This window comes from Cygnus atratus, chromosome 2 (assembly GCF_013377495.2).
Source record: "Cygnus atratus isolate AKBS03 ecotype Queensland, Australia chromosome 2, CAtr_DNAZoo_HiC_assembly, whole genome shotgun sequence".
NCBI lineage: Eukaryota > Metazoa > Chordata > Aves > Anseriformes > Anatidae > Cygnus > Cygnus atratus.
The window spans coordinates 101321398-101344190 of NC_066363.1; the positions used below are offsets into that span (position 1 = coordinate 101321398).

General features: G+C 38.2%; 1 protein-coding gene across 3 annotated transcripts in view; it reads right to left on the reverse strand.

The window, feature by feature from the left end:
* Positions 1 to 22793, reverse strand: part of DOK6 (docking protein 6) — a 214043-nt gene that overhangs the window by 13704 nt on the left and 177546 nt on the right. For 2 of the 3 annotated variants that reach the window (XM_035550561.2, XM_035550560.2), the window contains one exon: positions 14169 to 14307. In XM_035550561.2, the coding sequence (XP_035406454.1) occupies positions 14169 to 14307 (139 nt within the window). Of the gene's footprint in view, positions 1 to 8016; positions 10997 to 14168; positions 14308 to 22793 lie in introns of those variants that run through there. The other variant, XM_050708955.1, reaches the window with a different exon arrangement.

The window sequence follows — 22793 nt, forward strand, 5'->3', positions numbered from 1 at the left end:
GAGATAAATAAGTTGGGGTGGGAAAAATGAAGTTAAATGAAGGAGTTGGAGACATCAAAGACACTGTCTGCAAAGACTGGTGTGTTTCACCAGGAATCAGTGTTTTCTCAGGAATTCAACCTGAGATTTACTGTATTCCAGAAGGTTCACTTTCATAAGGTGTGTCAAACCAAAGTTAAAAATAGTGAGACTTGCTATCAGTGCTGACTTACGCAGTCTTGCCCTACTTCCTCTGTACGCTTTTTGCTGTCCTTGCTCTGCTGGGTATCCTTCTCTCTGACAATGCTGGTCGTGTCTCACCTCAGCCTGATATGCTTTAGAGAAGATTTCAGAGTATGGAAGTTTTTTCATGGTGTTGCTCGCCAAAAGGTATGACATCTTAAAGAAGGATTTTGGACACTTGAAGTCCTCAATGTTTTACTCGAGAGTATTGGAAAGATAGCCTTTCTGACTTCACAGAAGTTGCTTTGGCCAGTTTTAGAGCTAGCATGGTAAAAGTCATGACATGAAAAAAATGACTGTTTGTGAAGAACCCTTTCAAAACGCTCTAGTATGTGGCAAGAATGGTGAATTAATAATGTCCCTGTTTGGGCAAACCTTACCAGAGTAAATTTGGGGCTGAAAATTTGGAATTCTACAGCTTACACACATGTTTTGGCAACAAGATGCTAGAATCTGTATTGAGTGTTCACTGCACAGTTATTTGAGTTTCAGTCTTTCTGATAAAATAAATGCCTTGGACCTCACAAGCATGTTTATGACATTTTTCTTGTATAGTCTAAAATAGATCAGTAGTTCCCAATTATACATATTTGTGGAAATCACATTTATTTTAGTTACTTCATCTCTGTAAATAGAAACTGCTGATACCAATGAACTTTAATAAAATGACAGCAATACAATTTTCTGAATACTTGCTAAACAATCATCAATATTTTGCCATGATATTCCTTATTAAGCTTGTCAGTGAGTGACTCCAGTATTTAGTAACACATACAGTTTTGCTGACCTCTACTTTCTGACATTTTCAGAAGTTAATTTTATGTGTCAGACACAGACATTTCAATTAAAAAGAAAAAAAAATAACACAACAAACCCATAAAAATCAGTATCATGTAGCAAAGCTACAGATGACTCTTCAAAACCTTCCAAAACAATATATTTTTTTTCCATTAAGTATTTACTTTTAAGAATCTCAAATGCATCTTCAATCATACATATCAGGGCTAGTTATACAATGCACATGAATGTAAATTATAAAGTTTTAAAGTAGAAAAATACTTTTTTTTTTTTTTTGAGGGGGGACGCTAAATACACTTGCCTGTTTGTTTATGCAAACACAAATATTTTTTTAAATTTCACTTAAAATCATTTATTCACATTTAGTTTAATATTTACTTCAATAGCTTCATTGCCTTTTGTGTTTTTTACAGATTTAAAATAAACAGAGAAGCTAGTATGTAATAATAAAGAACTATTCCTTTTCACTGTATGTGCCCACACAAATGGAGCTCTCATTGATCATGTATATAGATAGATACAAACAAAATTCTTGACATTTCTCAATTTTAGAACTGCAATAATCAATCATTCAAAATAATTCACACACTTCTAAATAAATATATAAATATATATTGGATTTAAATAAATATATTTCTTTTTTTTTAGCCCAGAAACATTTTAAAATGAGAGACAAAACTCTCCAAATCAAAGTCCAAATTTCTGTATATAAAAGAAACTAGTGATTTTTTTTTCTTCCTTACTCATGCTAGTTTATTAATGTAACAGAAATAACTGCGAATTAGGAAACCAGTTTGGAAATGGGGAAATTGAGAAGTGTGTGTAAATTGCTGTATCTTTCAACGTAATTGTATCAGCCCAACAATCCTACAATTGGCATTTTTTCCATTAAATTCCATTTTCAGACTATAACTCACTTGAAGTTGCTTGGTATAGTAGAGGTTGTGGTTGCATGACTAAATGCCCCATAATTCAAGAATTTTAAAATCCACTGTTGCCATTTAACAGAAAAGAATCCTTTGCTGCTGTGTTGGTAAGTTCCAACTTCACAAAACAAAGAAAATAGTTATACCTGTTGCCATGGAAATCTGCAACTCGAACATTTTTTTTTTCTTCATGTAATATGAAAGGTATGTAAAGGTGATCACGAAGCAATGGGAAGCATCAGAAAAAAGCATTAGAAGAACGACGTCATGAAAACAACAAAGATTTTACCAAATCTCTTAGCCAGTAGTAATTGTAACTTTTACCACCATGCCCTAAAAGGAAATCGTTAAGAATAATGAGGGGACCACAAGTTCTTTCTTTTTATAAACAAGAACCTATACTGATTTGGCAATGGATTTAGAATCATAAACATTGTAAAGTTATGTATTCAACAACCAGCCATATGAATACATATGAATCTTGCCTGGCAGCTACCTTTATGGAAATTTATTCTGACAGACTGAATACCTGATGAGACTAGCGGCTTTTATCCTGAGACAGTCATAAGTAACAGCATGGTATATGCTTCTATCATAGCATTAAAAAAATGTAAAAATCATTAAGCCCTTGCTGTTGAATGCTGCAGAACTGAAATATTTTTGAAAAACTTATTCTTGAATTTTAGATGGGTCAGTATTCCAAAACTTTTTATCATCTTCATCACAGACATAGGCAGCAAAACAGAAGCGATCCTTAGCAAATTTAGGGGTGACATCAAACTAGGGAAGCAGGCAAAAGCCCAGATGGGACAGCTTCCATTCAGAGGAATCTCAGCAAAGCAGAAAAATGGGCAAACAGGAACCCCATGAAGTTTAGCACTGACAGATGTTAATGCTGTACCTGTGTTAATGCCACAGTGCTTGAGTACATGCTGACTTTCTAGGAAAGTGCCCTGTGAAAAGGACTTCGGGGTCCTGGACATAACATGAATGACAACTGTAAATGTGCAGTGATGGAGGTTAACCACATATGGGACCACATTAGCAAAAGCATAGCCAGCAGGTCTGGGGAGGTTACGTTTCTCCACTATTTGGCATTTTTGGAACTTCCACATCAGGAAGCTCAGCTGTGTTCACATAGTCTTTAGGTTTGTGCCCCAGCACAACACAAACCTCAAACTGTGGAGAGCCTGGCAGAGAACCTCTAAGAAGCAGAATATGATAAGCGACATTGGATTAAGGGATTATTCAGCACGATGAAAAGAAGGCTAAGAGAAATCTAACAGCCGTTTCTCTCTCTCTTCTTAAAGGTATGCCATAGAGAAGACAGAGCCAGATCATCGCTGTTAACAGAGACGTACAATGAAAGGACAAGGGACAACAGTCATAGGCTGCAGCAAAGGAAATTCCAGACATAATAAAAAATTCTTCACAATGAGATTGTGGGCGCTGGAACAGGTTCTCAGGATCTACATCCTCGGAAGTATTCAAAACTTGACTGGCTAAGGCCTTGGGCAACTTGATCTAGTTTTGATGTTATCCTAGCTTTGAAGAAAAGATTAGATCAGCTGGCCACCAGTGGTCCTTTCCAATATTATATTTTTCTGGTGTTATAATCAATGGGTTTGAAAACCTAATGAGATGTACTGTGCCAGTGTGTAAATCTGACATTTCACAGCAACTACAGCAACTACATCGTATAAAGATGTGCAGCTACTACAGTAAGTGAAATTATCAGGTCAACAGTTCAGAGACTAGTCTCTCTGTACTAGTGGCTTTTATATTTCTGCTGAACCAGATTCTTGGGCACTGCAAAGCAGCTGATAAATATAAACTGTTAGTACGGCTGGAATTATTCAGGGGATATCAGTCATGTAAGAACCACGACCCAAGGCTGAGCAGGAAAAGGAACATAAACAAACCCTGTCTGGACAGGCTTTGATTAATACATATCAAAGCCAGCTTGTACTTGGAAAAGGGCCCATAATTCAAGTATGTTTTTTTAGATACTAAGTATCAGTTGTCTTCAGTCTAAACATAATCAGCGACATTATTATAAGGAATTGTCGAGTTAAAAAATATATCATATTCAGAAAAAGGAACAGAAATGGGGAAAAAAAGCAAAATGTTGATAAAGTGTGAATTTCACCTATTTTTGTCATACCAACAGGTACTTGATGAGCCAAAGCACATAAAGCACAGAAGGGATTTACAGAGTAACTTTACGACTATCATGAAAATTTCTGATCCCCTCTCAGATTATTACTTTTTATAAATCTCCCATTACCTGAGAAGCACAGTGTCCATCTGTAAATCATCGATAAAGAAGGTTCTTATTAATCAGAGACAAAGCATTAGCTATTCCCTTGTGTGATATAAAGAACAGAGTTACTGAAATAGAGGACGGCCTTAGCTGATGGAAGACGCAGAATGATACTATACTTCAAAAGGCTGATGGAAACTGTGTGAAAAATGTGTTTTTCAGAAGTTAATTCCTCTGTGAATAAGTAATTGACTATGATCCAGGATTTGTTTTGTTGATGTGCTACTCCCAGCATACTGCTGATTACACTGTGACCTTGGGCAATTCATACACAGTTGAATTTGGCCTTAACCTTTCTGTGCCTCATTTTACTCATTAGTATAATTATTATAATAATACCTATCTCCTGAGAGTATTGGGTGGCTTCATCAGCTATTATTGTGGCTAATAATAATAGGAGCTCTATCGGCTACTTTAGTTTATTTTACAAGAAATGGTTTTCTCAGAATAGCAGAGAGGAGATTAATAATATATTAAGCCCATTGGAGAGCTGTCCTGAGAATTACTTTTCTAGTAATACTTAAGTCAACATAACCTGTTCCTCTGTTAAGAGAGTTTAATGATATAAACCTACCAGCATGGTTATGCAAACAAGTTATTTAAAGTGTACACAATGGCAAAGAAAACTTCCCTTCCATACTAAATGCTTTTCAGAATTTACTTAAGGGGACGGTTAGGAATAGCCACATAGTGTGTGTCAGACATGCCACAACTACTGTATAATTACAACAACCATTCCTAATTTATAATTCGTATCGCCTATGGCTTTTAGCAAATAAGACTGTTAATCAAATAATCTATTTTCTTCAGGGAAAGTTCTTTGGCTCTTCAATTTCTTGCATTTTCTAGAAAGAAATATAAGTTTCAATTTGACATTGCCTCTCCAGCTATTTTGATAGTTCTGTAAAAATGCAGTATTTTGCAAAATATTGCAAAAAATAAAAAAGAAAAAATAGAATAAAATAAAATAATTAAAAAAAAAACACAACACCAAAACTTCAAATGCACTTATGTTACCAACATTAAAATTCACCTATATTCAAAGGTTAACTTTGTACAGTTGAAATAAACTACACCCGACTTCTAAGAAATATGTACCTAGCTCTTTAAAAAGTTCCTAGAAATGTAGATAGGTGGCTACCTGGATTTTTAAAGAGCTTTCATGCTAAACCCTCAATAGGGCTTGCATCTTCATACACCTGACTCTGTAAAAATCTGTGCCTTATTGCATTAAAAAAAAAAACAGACTTTATTTAGTTGCTTAAATTAAAATGTTCACAGTACAGCATATTTGAATTCAAGTATACAAATGAGGTGCACAGAACAGGGTGAACAGTGTTCACAGGATTTATGCAAGCAGGTTTAGGACAGATTCGTAGGATGAAACAGGGTCCTGTCAGACAAGAAATTGTGTTATCTCAGTTATGAGATACCTCTGAGAAGCTTTTATTACAAATAGGTTTTGGTTCAGCTCTTACTTCATATTAGGAAGAAGATTTCAACCAGAGTCTTAGGTAGCATGATAAGACAAATCTAGAAGAGCACTGTGATATTATACAACATATTTCAGAATTTTTTAAGAAGAATCAGAAGAATTTCTAGGTTAGGATATATATCCACGGAAAGAGGTACCTGGGTTTTAGTCCCTAGGACAGATTTAGAGCATGTTGTTGCATTCAAGGTCATCCAGACCAATAGCTAAGTATAAGAGAGAGTTCAAAATTCTGTCAGGCAGAGGAAGGAATTGAATTTATCCCACCATACTCTGAGTGAGAGCCCTCATGACCATGACCACTTCAAAAAACATTAATAAAGCCAGTGCAAGCTCTAGTGAATAGCTTTTTAAAAGGCAAAACTGCTTCTATATTACATCACCAAGTACCTAAATATCTGATACACTCTTATACAAGGATTTGCCAACTCTGCTCCCGCACCTACCCACAATAGTTATCTATACACTTCACAGAACTTCATGTGGTTTGCAGTGTTTCTGACAACAAATAGCTCTGTCCTCCCACCTGCTCTAACACTTTGTTACCATAGTAAAGACTTTCCCTATCCTGTGGTTTCATTCAAACACACAGAAAACATTCAACAACAACCACTGCTGGCAACTTCCCCCACCTCATCCTCTCACTGCCTGTATGGCACCCTATAGGAGGTAGTAGACTCCTACAGCTGACAGAAGAAGGGGCAGGGACAGGGTTAAAAAGTGTTTACTTGGAAAAAAGTAATGTATGTGGGACAATAGTGGCAGTGGAAGTTAGAATTTCATAGCAGAGCAAAGTATTTTCTTTTAGGAATTGCATGGCATCTACTGCATAGTTCTTGAATGTTGCTGCAGTACTTGAATGTCTATTTTTGGATATGAGTAATAGCCCCTGAAAAAAATGCCAATGAAATACACGTACTTTCAAGAAAATATTTTATTTAAAATAAAATTAAAAAATAAAACACATCCAGTCTGTGTATTCACAAATCCATTACTTTCTTCTGAAGGGGTGAATGTCAGAAATAGACCTGCTTCACTGCTCTAGGATTTACTTCATCCAAGTACACATAATTTTCTGAGTCCTAGTACTAACAAGGAGCCTGGCAGAATTCTTAACAAATTTTCACAGAAAAATATGAGTCAGGAAAAATATCATTATGTGTTTAATGAAGTAAGAATCTTTTTTTCTTTAATATATAATTAATATTCATTTTTATCTTTTATTACTTATGGGAACTAGGGTTACAAAACTCAAACCAAAAAGTACACAGATTCTGACTTAGGGGGAAAAACAGGCAGCATTCTTGGTTTTGTTTTTCATCTTAGCAATATTTCCTGATGGTGTGGTGGTTTTACTTGGGTGGGCAGCCAAGCTCCACCACAGCCACTCTCTCACTTCCCCTCCTCAAAGCAAAAGGGGGAGAAAATATAATGCAAAGGGCTCAAGGGTTGAGATAAGAATGGGGAGACTGCTCAACAATTATAGTGACAGGCAAAACAGAGTAAAAAAAAAAAAAAAGTATCAGACTCAGTAAAATTTATTGCCTATTACTAACAAGCTAGAGAAGTGAAAAACAAAGGAAAGAAACCAAAACCACCTTTCCCCCATCCATGCTCTTCCACCTCCTCCCCTGAGTGGCGCAGGGGAATGGGAGAATGGGGACTGTGGTCAGTCCCTAACGCTTTGTCCCCGCTGCTCCTTCATGGTCACTCTCTGCCCCTGCTCCATCATGGGGTCCCTCCCACAGGATGCCGTCCTTCCCAAACTGATCCTGTGTGCGCTTCCCACAGGCAGTAGCTCTTCAAGAACTGCTCCCACATGGCTCCGTACCACAGGGTCCATCCATCAGGAGCAAACTGCTCCAGCACGGGTCCCCCACGGGCAGCAGCTCCCCCCAGATCCCCTGCTTCTGCATGGGCTCCTCTCCACAGGATGCAGCTCCGGCCCGGGGCCTGCTTCTTCGGGGGCTCTCCATGAGCCGCAGCCTCCTCCAGGCCACATCCACCTGCTCCACCAGGGGCTCCTCCACGGACTGCAGCGTGGAGATCTGCTCCATGTGGGACCCATGGGCTGCAGGGGGACAGCCTGCTCCACCAGGGGCCTCTCCACAGGCCGCAGGGGAACTTATATTCCGTGCCTGGAGCACCTCCTGCCTTCCTTCTACACTAACCTTGGGAGCTGCAGGACTGGTTCTCACTCCTCTCTCCTCTCCCTCCCAGCTGCTGTTGAGCAGCATTTTTTTTTTCCCTTTCTTAAATCTGCTCTCACAGAGGCACAAACAACATCACTTATTGGCTCAGCTCTGGCCAGCGGTGGGGCCCTTATCTAACATAGGGTAACTTCTGGATTCTTCTCACAGAAGGTAACCCGATGGCCCCCTGCTACCAAAACCTTGCCACATAAACCCACTACAGATGGCCACAGTTTACCAGTGGATAGACAGGTTCTGCAGTAGAAAACTCCCATTTTTCTATTATTGTTTCCTACTGCAAAGAAGGGTGAGCTCTACTTCTCTGGAAGTCATTTCTGCCAAACACACTGAAAGACTATTTCAACTATAACCTGTAATTTTCAGACCTCTAGAATGAGTAATTGAAGCTTCATAATACCTGTGTGAACCAAGTAAACAATTCAACAACTATACATCATAATAAAGCACACAGCTTTTTATAGAGTTATCAATTTTCTAAACAAATATCCTACAGCAATATCATACAGTAGTTTCAGGTGGGAAATACAGAACAGTATTGAGTATTTGCCGGAATAAGGAGCCTGAGGCTATACCTCAATTACCATAAAATGCATGAGTTCATGAATGATCATATGTATTCAGAAGCTCAATACATGAGCTCATACATCATATGGAAGCAGAAGGAAACATCCTAAACAGCCAGTGTGTCATGACATGGGACCATGTATGGGTGAACTCTGGAATTTTCTCCTCCATTTTCTCCTCCAGGTACTTACTGACTCCAGGTAAACGCCAAATGCACTTCAGCAGAATAACAACATGAAAGAGCTTTATCATACTAAGTAACCTGCAGTGTTGAAGTGGAGCCCCAAAGACATATATTTTAAGTAAATATTTCATAAAATCATTGTGCCTGCAGTATCCACTAGTGTGTTCCTGCATTTCCTATCTTTCACAGTTGGAAAATAATAAGGTGTAACATTACACAAAGACATAAATGACAACCAAATACCAGGCAAGGCCTTGAAGATGCATTGGCAAAGGTAGGATACTTCAAATGGAAACCACCATTTGAAAGTGAAGAATTTAGAATCTGATGATGTGTTCATTGACAATGCTTGATTCTGTAATGTTTTGATGAATATGTGTTTAGGCTGAGATCAGCTTAAAATACGTAAAGAAATACATAATAAAGAATTGTTTAAAGAGCAAAGCTAAAATAAAACTTTCTATGAAATTAATGATATTATTTTCTCCTGCTTCAGTTATTTTTTCCTGATTCTATGAGACATCCCAAATGGGGGTGGACCCCCTGCCCTGTCGGGCAGAGGGAGGGGACCTAGGAGTTAAGGAAGAATGGAGACAGGTCCCTGCTCGACCTCGCAGAAGACGCCCCCACCTACTGCCCCCAACTTCCCAGGTTCACGTACACAACAGGTTTGAGGCCCTAGAGCTTGAGAGACCGGTGGGTGAAGATGAGGTAGAAAGTCTATCCAGGAGGATACCTAGGGCGAGGAGGTTGACTCCACGCCTCAAGACTGCCTCCACCAAGAAAGACAGAAGGGTAATTATTGTAGGCGACTCCCTTCTCTGGGGGACAGAGGGCCCTATTTGTCGGCCTGACCCTACCCATAGGGAAGTCTGCTGCCTCCCTGGGGCTGGGGTCAGGGATGTTGCCAGAAAACTTCCCAAACTGGTTCGCCCCTCTGACGACTATCCACTTTTGATAGTCCAGGCTGGCAGTGATAATATTGAAGAGAGAAGCCTGAAGGCTATCAAATGGGACTTTTGGGGGACTGGGACGGTTAGTGGATGGAGCGGGAGTACAGGTGGTGTTTTTGTCCATCCCTACAATAGCAGGGAGGAGTACAGAGTGGACACAGAAAGCCCACCTGATTAACACGTGGCTCAGAGGCTGGTGCCAACACAGAAATTTTGTTTTTTTCGACCATGGGGTGCTTTACTTGGCACTCGGCCTGATGGCCGCAGATGGGTCCCTGTCTCTAAGGGGAAAACGGATCCTAGCCCAGGAGCTGGCAGGACTCATTGAGAGGGCTTTAAACTAGGTAAAAAGGGGGATGGGGCTGAAATTAGGCTTGTTGGAGCTGTACCAGGGGGAACAATGGCAAGGCCAGGGGAGAAGGCAATGGCCCAAATGAAGTGCATCTACACTAATGCACGCAGCATGGGTAACAAACAAGAGGAGCTGGAAGCCATCGTGCAGCAGGCAGGCTATGACTTGGTTGCCATCACGGAAACGTGGTGGGACCACTCTCATGACTGGAGTGCTGCAATGTCTGGCTATAGGCTCTTCAGAAGGGACAGGCAGCACAGAAGGGGTGGTGGTGTGGCTCTCTATATTAGAGAGTGTTTTTATATTAGAGAGTGTTTTGATGTTGTAGAACTTGAGGCTGGGACTGATAAGGTTGAGTCTCTGTGGGTTAGGATCAGCGGGAAGGCCAACAAGGCAAGCATCCTGGTGGGGGTCTGTTATAGACCGCTGAACCAGGATGAGGAGACGGATGAGGAGTTCTACAGGCAGCTGGCAGAAGTTGCAAAATCGTCAGCGCTTGTTCTTGTGGGGGACTTCAACTTCCCAGACATATCCTGGAAGCACAACACAGCCCAGAGAAAGCAGTCTAGGAGGTTTCTGGAGAGCGTTGAAGATAGCTTCCTGACGCAGCTGGTTAGAGAGCCTACCAGGGGAGGTGCCCCGCTAGACCTTCTGTTCACAAACAGTGACGGACTGGTGGGAGATGTGGTGGGCGGGAGCTGTCTTGGGCAGAGTGACCACGAAATGGTAGAATTCTCTATTCTTGGCGAAGCCAGGAAGGGGACCAGTAAAACTGCTGTCTTGGACTTCCGGAAGGCTGACTTGGAGCTGTTCAGGACACTGGTTGGCAGAGTCCCTTGGGAGGTGGTTCTGAAGGGCAGAGGAGTCCAGGAAGGCTGGGCACTCTTCAAGAAGGAAATCTTAATGGCTCAGGAGCGGTCTGTCCCCACGTGCCCAAAGACGAGCTGGGGTGGAAGAAGACGGGCCTGGCTGAACAGAGAGTTGTGACTTGAGCTTAGGAGAAAAAAGAGGGTTTATAATCTTTGGAAAAGAGGGCGGGCTACTCAAGAGGACTATAAGGATGTTGCGAGGCTGTGCAGGGACAAAATTAGAAGGGCCAAAGCTCATCTGGAGCTCAGTCTGGCTACTGCTGTTAAAGATGACAAAAAATGTTTTTACAAATACATCAACACCAAAAGGAGGACTAAGGAGAATCTCCATCCTTTACTGGATGTGGGGGGAAACTTAGTTACAAGGGATGAGGAAAAAGCTGAGGTGCTTAATGCCTTCTTTGCCTCAGTCTTTAGCGGCAAAACCAGTTGTTCTCTGGATACCCAGTACCCAGAGCTGGTGGAAGGGGATGGGGAGCAGGATGTGGCCCTCACTATCCACGAGGAAATGGTTGGCGACCTGCTACAGCACTTGGATGTACACAAGTCGATGGGGCCGGATGGGATCCACGCGAGGGTACTGAGAGAACTAGCAGAGGAGCTGGCCAAGCCACTTTCCATCATTTATCGGCAGTCCTGGCTATCAGGGGAGGTCCCAGTCAACTGGCAGCTAGCAAATGTGACGCCCATCTACAAGAACTTCTAAAGATTGTAAGGAAGAAGTAATGTCATTAAATTTCTTCCCTTTTTCTGATCTGTATAATAATGGATATACTATTAAGTTTCCTTTACTTAAATTTCTTTCATTTTCACCTTCACAAAAAAATAAAATTTTTAATTATATAATATTATACATAAGCTGTTTATTACAGAAAGGGTCAAGAAAAAGTAAAACAAAGCAATACAAATCAACTATAGGGCTGTAAAGACAAAGGGACAAAGGTCAAGCTTTAGGGAGGCTTAAAGACCTGTAGCTCCTAGATCCCAGATTTAACAGTATACTCTTGCTTGTACTTTGATTTCAGAAGTTAAGGGAGAAAAAAATAAAATATATATATATGCATTTGGTTAAATTGTAGTATTTAGATATTTGAGAGAAGTTATACTTGCTAAAAGGAAAATAACACATTTAATCTATTTAATATCTTCATATTTTATTCCTAATATGAATACAACTCAGATGCTGCAGTTAACACAGAAAACCTGTTAAAGCTTCAGCACCCCATCAGTCAAGAGCAGCAGAGCTTCCAAAACCAAAACAACATTACCTTACTAGTTGGAGTTTAAAAATCAACAAGTTTTTAAGCCTCCTTTGCGCAGCCTACAGCTTCTACATAGCCTACAGCAGGCCACAAGCCTCTACCCATCTCCCCATGCTGATCACGGAACAGCTTTATCCAGAAACCAAATATATTATATGCTGCATGTATGATGAGTCATTTCTACTTCTCAGTCCGCTCTTAGAGTTTGATACCATATGACCACAGTCATCATAAATGAGGTTTAGGGAAGTCATCTGATGGCAGAATGGGATCAGCTTTGCTAAGCAGTGAAGTTGCTAATCAGAAGCACTGGTGGAAAATCTGAAATTGGTGATTCCATGAAAGGAATATCACGTATAATCCTGGATTCAGGTCTAAGTGCTTATTAGGGCAGCATGAAAATGCTGTAATTTCTCTTACGGGTGTAGACATTTTAAAAGCATAATATTTATAATGATGCTTTTTCCTGGTTTTGGACTATTATTAAATCATTTCCAGCCCAACAGAATGCAGTTCCCCCCCCAATGCTTGAGGTACTATTCAGATAGTATTTCAGATACTTTTCCATTTACTCTGCCATCTATCTTGGCTTGGACTTTCTAGCAATTGTTCTTGTGTCCCTAACCTTATATCTTGATTGTGAATATTCCTTTTCCTATTTTTTCTGTCCAAAGTTTGTGTAACTCAAGTTTTTTTGAACATGGTACTACTTTGTTCAGTTTTACTGAAAAAATCATTCACCTTTTTTTCATAAACCACAGAAAAAAGCACTTTTTATGGCTTTCCATCTCAGCTTTTTCTTAGAAACATGCAGGGTCTGAGGGGATCATTCAACATAACAAACTTTCATCATAGAAATATGTCTTTTTCAAATTTCTTGTACAGTAAATAGAGGAAGAAAGACTGCTCTGGGGAGTAATTAGGAGAAGGAGTTGAACACTGGGGTCTTGAGTTGCCCTTTGAAAGAGCTTTTCTCTCAGGAGTGTGAGATATTTTGACAGTGATGGAGTGTGTGGGAAGAGGATCATGCAATCATGTTTGTGTGACTGTGGACACTTGCATGGTGGGCAAAGGAAAGAATGAAGAGAATGTCAGTGGAAAGGGTGCAATTACCCTCAAATCTCTTTCTAGGGACAAAGATGTGTGGAGAACTGTGGTCATCTGAGAGGAAAGGTGGATGATATCCCTGCCCATCACAGGAGGGTTGGACCTAGATGATCTTTAAGGTCTCTTCCAATTTAAATCATTCAATGATTCTATGAAAAGTATGCAGAAAATGTTTCCTGGCCTTCCCATATCTTTCCTCTTAGGTGGATATAAAGGTAGCTTCAAACCACACTTCAAAGTTAGCTTTCTAGAATGATCACTTAAGATCATCTCTACTCCTAAGCATACAAAGGTAGTCTTTATTATATTATTATTATTATTATTATTATTATTATTATTATTATTAATTTTTGTCTTAAATATTCCAAACTTTTCAGTAGCTTCTATGAGTGCTTAAAGATAACTTGTGAAAACTAGGAATTCTGACCTTGAAATTAAAAAAATAGCTCTTTATGAATTCACTTCACTGTAAGGGGAACTAATTTATTTCCTGTGTTAAGAAAAACAGAACATGCCTGCTGTCACCTTGGATTGTTTACATTGGTCTTTTTCCACATGTGAGGCCATGAGGACCAACTAACACTTAGTCATTGATAGTCAGCTCACAGCTGTCTTCAAATAGTCTCATCTCAGAGTAAGAGAACCACAATTTTCAAGAAGGTAACCATGGATCTAGCACTTAGTGGTATCTACTCTTCCAAAAAGACAGCAACAATAGATCACTGTATAGCAAATGCTGAAAATCCATGACCATAAAAATACATAAAAGCTAAAGATTGTTTTGTCTTAGTCATGCAGCTAATACTGTTATTATGTCCGAATCCATGGACTGACATTAATACAGACTTCTTTTGTTCACTGCCAGTCCTTGTAAGTTCAAATATATAAGTGATGGGACCTTACCCGTGCCTTCTGCTCCATCTCCATCATTAATCTTTCATGTTGTTCTGCTATTGCCAGTGTTGCGGAATGGACTTTCTGATATATCATTTCTCCTTCTCGTGTCTGAAAGGTGAACAGCCCTTCTCCTGTGTCACACATCCTGCAGTAAGCAGAACAGAAGCAAAAAAAAAATGAGTAGTGTAATTTTTATCTATTATAAAAAGTGCACACCTTGCAGTAGAAAATGCCAACTTTTATAGTTAATCTCTTCGGTTCTGACTATCTGCAGTTATTTTTACCATTGAAGAGAGACATATTGCAAGAAAAGTGCAGAACTTCATGAACACAACCTCTAAATTCAGTTTTAATCATCCTCTGAACAGTGAAAAGGAAGTTTTATCACAGAATAAAACTTGAGGTAATACAGTCACCTGTTTATAGCATTATTTCAAATGTCTGCATGGCTACGTAGGAGCTAAATTTAATTATCTTAACCAATTGATAACAGAAGTACATAGCATAGCATGACTTTGAAAAGCTGACATTTTAACATAACACTGACCAACTAAAAATATTCCTTTGGTTGATCACTACAAAGAAGCTGTATGGAAAGGCAGCATTATAAGGGTTAAAATACATCTGCCTCAGTACATTTATGTGAGGCAATATCTAAAGCTCTCTTTATAATTACAAGAGACATTCAGTCTATTTGACAATAGAAACGGCAATTCTGTTGCCTAAGAAGATTAAATAAATAAAAAATTCCATAAAATTAACTGTCTACTTTTGAAAGAGCAACTTCTGTCACCCTTACTGTGATAGCCTTGTGGCATTATTCAGAGGAAGAAAAGTGGTATATAGTAAATGCAAGGACAAAGAGGGCTGAGAAACACAGAAAAAATTAGTAGACCACAAGTGGTAGACTATTGAGTGACAGTTACTTTAAGGATATATACTGTGTTAAACAGCAGTGGAATCTAACATATTTATATTAGTAGTTCCATGACATTATCCATGTCTGATCCCTGTATTTTTATATATTTCTTTTTGAAATTTTAGAAACAGAACAATAAAAATCCTTTTGATTTGGTCTGATACTTCCTGTAAAGATTTTCAGAGTTCTCTCTGACAGAAAATTGTTGACTTGAGTCACTGATGCATAACATCCTTCAACAACAGAAAGACTTGAATTTCCCTAAACTACCAGGTTTCTTTAATTTATTTTTGGTTGATTTATTATTTTATAGGACATCTGATTTTTTGAATATCTCAACACCTTCAGTATGGTCCCAGGATGCCCAAGGCATACAGAATTACTGTTACTAAGCATTTTAGAAAAATGTGTCCTGACTGGTTGAACATTCAAACAAGTTTTAAATATCAATATATTTAAAGTTTGAATCCAGGATCTGAATGATTATTCAGAAATTAAATTTTACAAAATATTGTCCAATCAAATTAACATATAGATCTGTATTATTTTATTGTCATTAAATATGTCTCCTGCTGTTTTATATGTGCACACACACACAATTACAAAACAGCTTTTTGAAAACTGAATAATTTTTTCATGAGTTATCTCCTTATAAATACATCTTCTGAATTCTAAAGAATTCTTATTCTGAAGTTTTATTTCAAAATGTGTCTCTCTAATTCTTCACATTATTTCTAAACAGGGCTATTGTGTTTTACAAAAGTTTATTGAGAGTCCAGCAGTTCCTTTTGATTTCAGGACTGACCACTTAAAATAAAACCTTATTAACACCTACAAAATCTTTGCTTGTACACTGGAGGAGGCATGCTTTTTTGAGCCTCCTGTAAAGAGCATATGCATGGCTGTACTGGGGAGAACAGAAAGTATTGGAAGCAGAAACATAAAACATAAAATAGAGGTGCTTTCTGCAAAATGGTGAACATACTTAGTAATGACCATTTGAGATGTTGAAAAGAAAGTCATAGTTTTAGGAATAGATGATTCATGATGTTACAAACATCCATACTTTTGAAACAAAAAGTCTCCCCCCATCCCAAGATGTAAGAAAAATATAAGCCATTTTCCAGACAGGTATTATTTGATCAGTACTAATGTGATGTGCCAATTAATAGACAAATGGGAAAAAATACCCATCTTTCACATTAAATTCCAGTGGAGATCAAGATCCCTGCTATAAACATTTAAGATACTTCATATATATCCTTAGCCACAGTCCTCCAAAGAGCTTATGGTAGAAATAAAATGTCTCAAGAGTTTTGAGACATTATAGCACCAGTCTTTGAGATCCCTCAGGGCATCATATAGCTGGTACTCTGGTTTTGTGTAAAAAGATCTTAATAAAATTCAAACAGCGTGAAATGGAAAGTCTGGAAAAAATGACGAGGTTTCAGAAACTGAAGCAAAATATGATCTCTTTGTTGGTTTCAGAGGATGAAAAATCCTACAGGGATAAAAACAAGGAAGCAGGCAATGGAGTGTGATTAAGATTCAGGAGTTAAGCTGCTTATTTTGGCCAAGCAAAACCTAATCGCCCCTGCTGCTGATTCAATCACATCCTGTATCATCTGTGTGCCGCCGAGTTGGAGGTAGGCATGCAGGCTGCTGCACCCCTGTGGCACCGCTCCCACCACCCAGGATGGCACCACGGGGACCAGCTTTCCAGTTGGAGCGGGTGACCACAGCAGACATGTCACGCCAACGTCAGAAAACTATTGATGGCAGCCTCCCAGGATTATGGGTTTCCCTAGCTAACAGTGTACGATATACATGCAGAGGCTCAAAATTAGAGGTGGAGGAGAATTATGGGCCTCATTTGTTTGAGTGCCAAATAGCCCTTTTATGTTTAACATGACTTAAAGGCACCAGAAATGAAGCCAACAGTACCTGGCAAGTCTGAGCTCTATAAAAGCAAAAACTTTGAATGAAACTCCCTTTCTGACATCTAAACTTGTTATTTGCAAGCAGCCTTCCAAAAAGGTGATTCCCTTTGCTATAATGAAGTATTCCTGTTCAGCTCCTCAATATTTTATTGTTTCATTCAGATGAAAAGTGATTAGACCTTAGTTAAGACACTGAGAGGAGAGGCGTGTTTCAGGTTTAGTTACAGTCTTTCAAGGGAAGGTTGAAACGCACTGAATTAGAAGAACTCCTGAATTAGAAGAATTTATGGACCTAGAAGAAGCATGATGGGGACAGGGAAAGGGGTAAGTGTGCTCTATGAGTTTTCCTGAAAAGACAGGGAAGTTTTACTTATCTGGCCGAAGAGAATGGACAAACAGATAAGCTAAAACATACTTCTGGACATGTTCTATTTACAATCAAAACATAGTCAGCAGAGCAAAGACACTATTTTTTTTTTTCCTGCAGCCTCTTTTAGGTGCCAGATAACTGTCCATTTCAAACTACAGTTTCAGCTTTAACTTTGCTAACATGTTGCTTGAGTGAATATGAAGTAACTGCGAGTAAATTAAATACTCTTAGTTCAAAATACACATCACATGTGGTTGTACTTCATGCATCCTTTTTTTCTTGTTAGAGTGAATTATAATTAAAATTCAATCAAATTATTGTTGCTTGCAAGCTGTCCTCAAAAACTTTTAAAAACTCTTTTTTCTAGAATCTTTTGAAATGAAAAATGAAAAATGCTTCTCCAGAGCATAAACCAAAAATTTTCATCATTATTTCTTTTTGTTTTTCTGCAAAATAGTTTCCTCCATTTTTTATTCTTAATAAACAAAAATTATTTTATGTCCATTTAGTAACATATAAATTTTATGTTTCCTAAAATCACGTTAGAGAAAAGACAGAATGAAGGTGTGGAACTCTTCTTTTCCTGGTACTGCCACAGGTTTGCACTGCAGCTCTCCCAACTTGATATGACCTTCACTGTCAAAAAAATTCACTGATTTTGTATACTTTAATTTTTTATGAGAGACTTAGCAGTCTGTGGATGCTTGAAAAATGCCGATGTTAGCTTCTCTATTTCTGTGTTTTCCAACTTTAAAACAGGGATATGATTAACCTATGCTTTAGGATATTTAAGGATTCAACGCATTAAAATGTATGAAGTACTTTGACTGAAATAGAAAAGTATATTTTTTCCTCTATTGTTAAAGAATTATATAAATGGGCAGATAATGAAACAAGTAGATACACAAGGTCTGAAAATCATCATAAAATTTTTAGTTCTTAAAATAAGAACTTTGTGGATTCATTGTGGATTCAGATATCCACAATAAAAGTTCCTGGTTGTACTCAAAGGTAAGATTTCTGTTCGACCAAAAGAGATTTTCCCAACACTCCTGCCAGACGTTCTCAACCTTTCCCAAATCCACATAATGGTTTCCCACTGCCTCTGCTCACTACATAAGTTTGTCTTTTAGAGCAAAATCAATACCATATAGTAACCTCATAGAATTCCCTCCAAAAAGGAAACTTGGTTGACTTGACCACCATATACAAATGTGTTGTGGTTTAGCCCGGCTGGCAGCCAAACACCACACAGCCGTTCGCTCACCCTCCCCCCTCCCTCTCCGGGATGGGGGAGAGAAACGGGAAAGTGAAGCCTGTGAGTTGAGATAACGACAGTTTATTAAGACAGGAAAAATAATAACAATAATAATAATAATAATAATAATAGTAATAATGTGTACAAAATAAGTGATGCACAATGCAATTGCTCACCACCCGTTGACCGATGCCCAGCCTATCCCCGAGCAGCCGCACCCCCACCCCGGCTAGCCACCCCTATATATTGTTCAGCATGACGTCAGATGGTATGGAATACCCCTTTGGCCAGTTTGGGTCAGCTGTCCTGGGTCTGTCCCCTCCCAGCTCCTGCTGCACCCCCAGCCTGCTCGCTAGCAGGACAGAGCGAGAAGCTGAAAAGTCCTTGGCTTGGTGTAAGCATTGCTCTACAACAATTAAAACATCAGCATGTTATCAGCGCTCTTCTCATCCTAATCCAAAACATAACACCCTGCCAGCTACTAGGAGGAAAATTAACTCTGTCCTACCTGAAACCAGGACAAAATGGTACTTTTTGCCAAAAAGAGGTTCATACTCTCATGCCTGACAGTTTCATTTCACTATTTCAGTAAAATGTAAAATGTATTTTCACAATAATGAAGGTTGTCTGAAATATGAGATGCCTAGGAACATTATTTGCTATAAGTCTTTGCTTTAAAACAAAAGGAACAATGACAATTGTAACTAGAAAGAGTTTAGTTCTTCATATATCTATTTTTTAATGGTTTTGAGAGATTTCTTTTTACCCATATGCAGTTTAGCATTAAAGAAATAATGGGTGATTTGTAAATTCATTACTCAGCAATGTATAGAACTACAGAAAAATAACTTTACCATGGTAAATATCCTCAAATAGGCAACGAACAAATAACATTTAGAATTAACAAATACTTATCAATATCAATATCAATAACTCTTAATAGCTCTTAATAACTAATGCATAATAAATTAGTACCCTTTTTTGGCATTTCTAGTTCCTTAAATAAAAATAGAATTTAATTTTTGAATGAGACTAGATCATGATTAAGTATTGTCCAGAAATCTGAGTGCTAAAAGTCAGCAGTACCAAAATGAATGCAATTACTGTAGCATAGCCCACACTCAATGTGTGGAAGATGATTTCCTTTAAAAAGTAAAGCTGTTCACTCAGATACTTCAAGGTGCAGTAAAGAAGTTAGCTAGCGCTTATTTCCTGTATGCAAAGAATGTGGTCAGTTTTGATATAGGGAAGCAAACATTCTCTGTCACAAGAGGAGCAGTAAATGATAAATGGCCTTTCTTTAAAGCCTCAAAGATACGGATGTCCGTTGGGAAAGAGCCATATGATATGCAATATTTAACTTTGAACCAAGGTACTTATTTCTTGTCTTGCTACTACAGCTTTGATTTTCTAGAAAGTGGTAGAAAGTAGCAATTTTGACTTCAGTTTAATTAGATTATCAGAGGAGATGCACATCCACTGTCTCCCTTGTGGATGTCTCACTTTTGTTCTTTCCTTGTTTGTTGTTATCTCAACTTGGACTATGCCATTTTGACAGAAATCCTGTTTGTTCTTTGTGTGCAAGGACGTTACACACAGCGCACATGAAACACAGACTTGCTAACCAGTAGAGCTCACAGAGAAATGAATACAAAGCTCCCCTGAGGGTCCAAAAGCTTTGCTCTCTCCAACTTTCAACACACGCTAACTTGCTTCCTCCCAAAGTTGCTATTTCCTGAGATAATAATAATAATAGCAAGAAAAACAAATAAACTCCTTCTGATGGGAGCATATTTAGACAAACAAACAAAAAACAACAACTCAATTTATACCTAGGAATAGTTATCACAAGAATTCTAAAACAAACAATGTAGATTTTTATAAAACTGTAACGTGAACTTCTATGTTGAAAGGATAGAAAACCAGGAAGAAGCAAGAAAATGTTGCTAAGAATCTGACTTACAATAAAGCAATCAAAAAAGTGATACATTTTGTGGGTGACTCAGTAAGAAAAAAGATAACTACAAAAATAGGGTATGTATGGGATCCAGGAAGGGTCTATGAGTGAAGCAGAGAGAAGACAATTAATGAAAGAAATGTGCAGAAAGTGTAATTAATTCAGATACAGACGTGGATAGAAAGCCCTAAATGTGGGACAAGGTCAGTGAAAGTAGGGAAATGTCCACAAAACGGAAATAGAAATCACCAACACAAAGCACAGCAGCAATATAAAGGGCAAAACACAGAACAAGCAGACACAATCTCAAAATCTGCTGAGCCTTGTCTGTTGCTCACATCCTATGTGACTAATGAGTTAGATTGCCTTGCTTTGCTGTCAGCATTTCAGAGGTTCATTGGAGTGTCAGACAGGGATATCCTGGCAATTTCATGATCTGAGAAGCAAATAATGAAAATTATCTGATATATGAGGCATCTGCCTGTCCCCCTAGATTATAGTTATTTACTGGCAAGAATATACAACAAGAAAAAGTAATAATGTAAGATATCTACTAATTGCTGGCTGTAGACATTCCTCTATAGAATTTATTGTAATGTTGTTGCACTTCAGCTGAGATGGGTAACTTTCCACTGTTCCTGCACATGGGTTATGAAGTAGTGCAGTGTTTAATCTTAAATTGTCTCTCTTTCATGTGGAATCTCCTTGAATTTGGCATAAGTTAACACAGGAAACATGGAGTATTGCCACATGATTTAGCTCAGTAACTTGATCATGCAGCTTAGATTTGTTCAAGGTCAGATCTTGTATTTCTTGAGTCATCTTCAGTGTTTTCAACTAAAAGAACTAAAGGCACAGCTTTCCTAATAAGTCCTTTTATGGCATCATTCTGCAATTCTGAGAACATAAGGATGGAAAGGAGTGATGATTTTCTCCAAGATAGCTGACATTCAATCACTCAGAGGAATGCAGTCCTTCTCCATTATTTCCTAGAGGACGGTGATACTTTCCAAGGGATAGTTACATAGCTTTTTAAGATATTATATGCAGTCATGGTTAAAACAAAACAACAACAACAACAAAAAAAAAGCACGATGAGATTATTTCTTTTTCTGCCTAAACCAAGTGACGATTTTAGGGGTATAATATAATACAATATAGACTTTTTTTTTTTAATCATGAAAACATGTTTTTATTTGTTTTGTCAGATAGGAGAGATTTCTGTACAGTACTTGAGGTAATTATGCCTCCTGGGAAATTTTTCTTCTCATTTCTTGGGCTGCTTCTACAATTGCTGTGTCTGTGCTGCCCTCTGTTTTAGCCCATTTAGACTAGTGGGGCATATATCTCACTGTTAAAGCTTCAGGGACACTATCCCATTCCTGCATGTCAGATGCTGTCCACTTTTTGCTTAACGGAAGCACAAAAAGAAAGCTGTGCCTTTCTCTGGACTATACCAATGCTTGAATGACTGTCCACCACCACTGTAATTCTCTAATTCATTTCCACCAATATTTTCTTGTCCATCATAAGACATAGTTAAGAGACAGTGGCAAAAATTACTTTTCTTTTTTTTTTTTTTCCTTACCCAAGGCTTGGTTTTGATAATAAGCAGAACTCTGTTTTGGACTTTTTTTCAGACCATTTTTCTTTGGGTAACTAACAAACTTCCTCCTGTATTCCCATTAAAATATTTTTATTTATTTTAATTACCATGGTGTATCAGAATAAATGTGAAATAATGCTGAAGAGTTAAATATAGTAACTCATTTCCAATGCTAGTTAAAGTACAAAAAGCAGAGAAGCAGACTTCATTGGAGTCATGCATAAGAAGCAGAATGTTGAGACTGACATAAAATTATGAAATATATCCATACTTAATGGTAAACATACCATACAGAGGCTACATTTTCTATTTCTTCAACACTAGAAACTAAACTTTAGCCAGTAAGAGGACATATCCTGGTCTAATAAGCCAAATCCCAAATACTTTAATATGACTATAACTATGAACTTTATTCCTTCCTGCTTAAATACTAGTTTCATAAAACACGAACAGTTTGATGGGGAAGATTGAACGGTGTTGTTTATGCTTTATCACCTCTAAGTAAAAGTATACTAGCTTGAACATGCAAATTGCTATCTTGTGTCAGTATTCAATTCACTTTGCACTGTTTAATCAGTGTA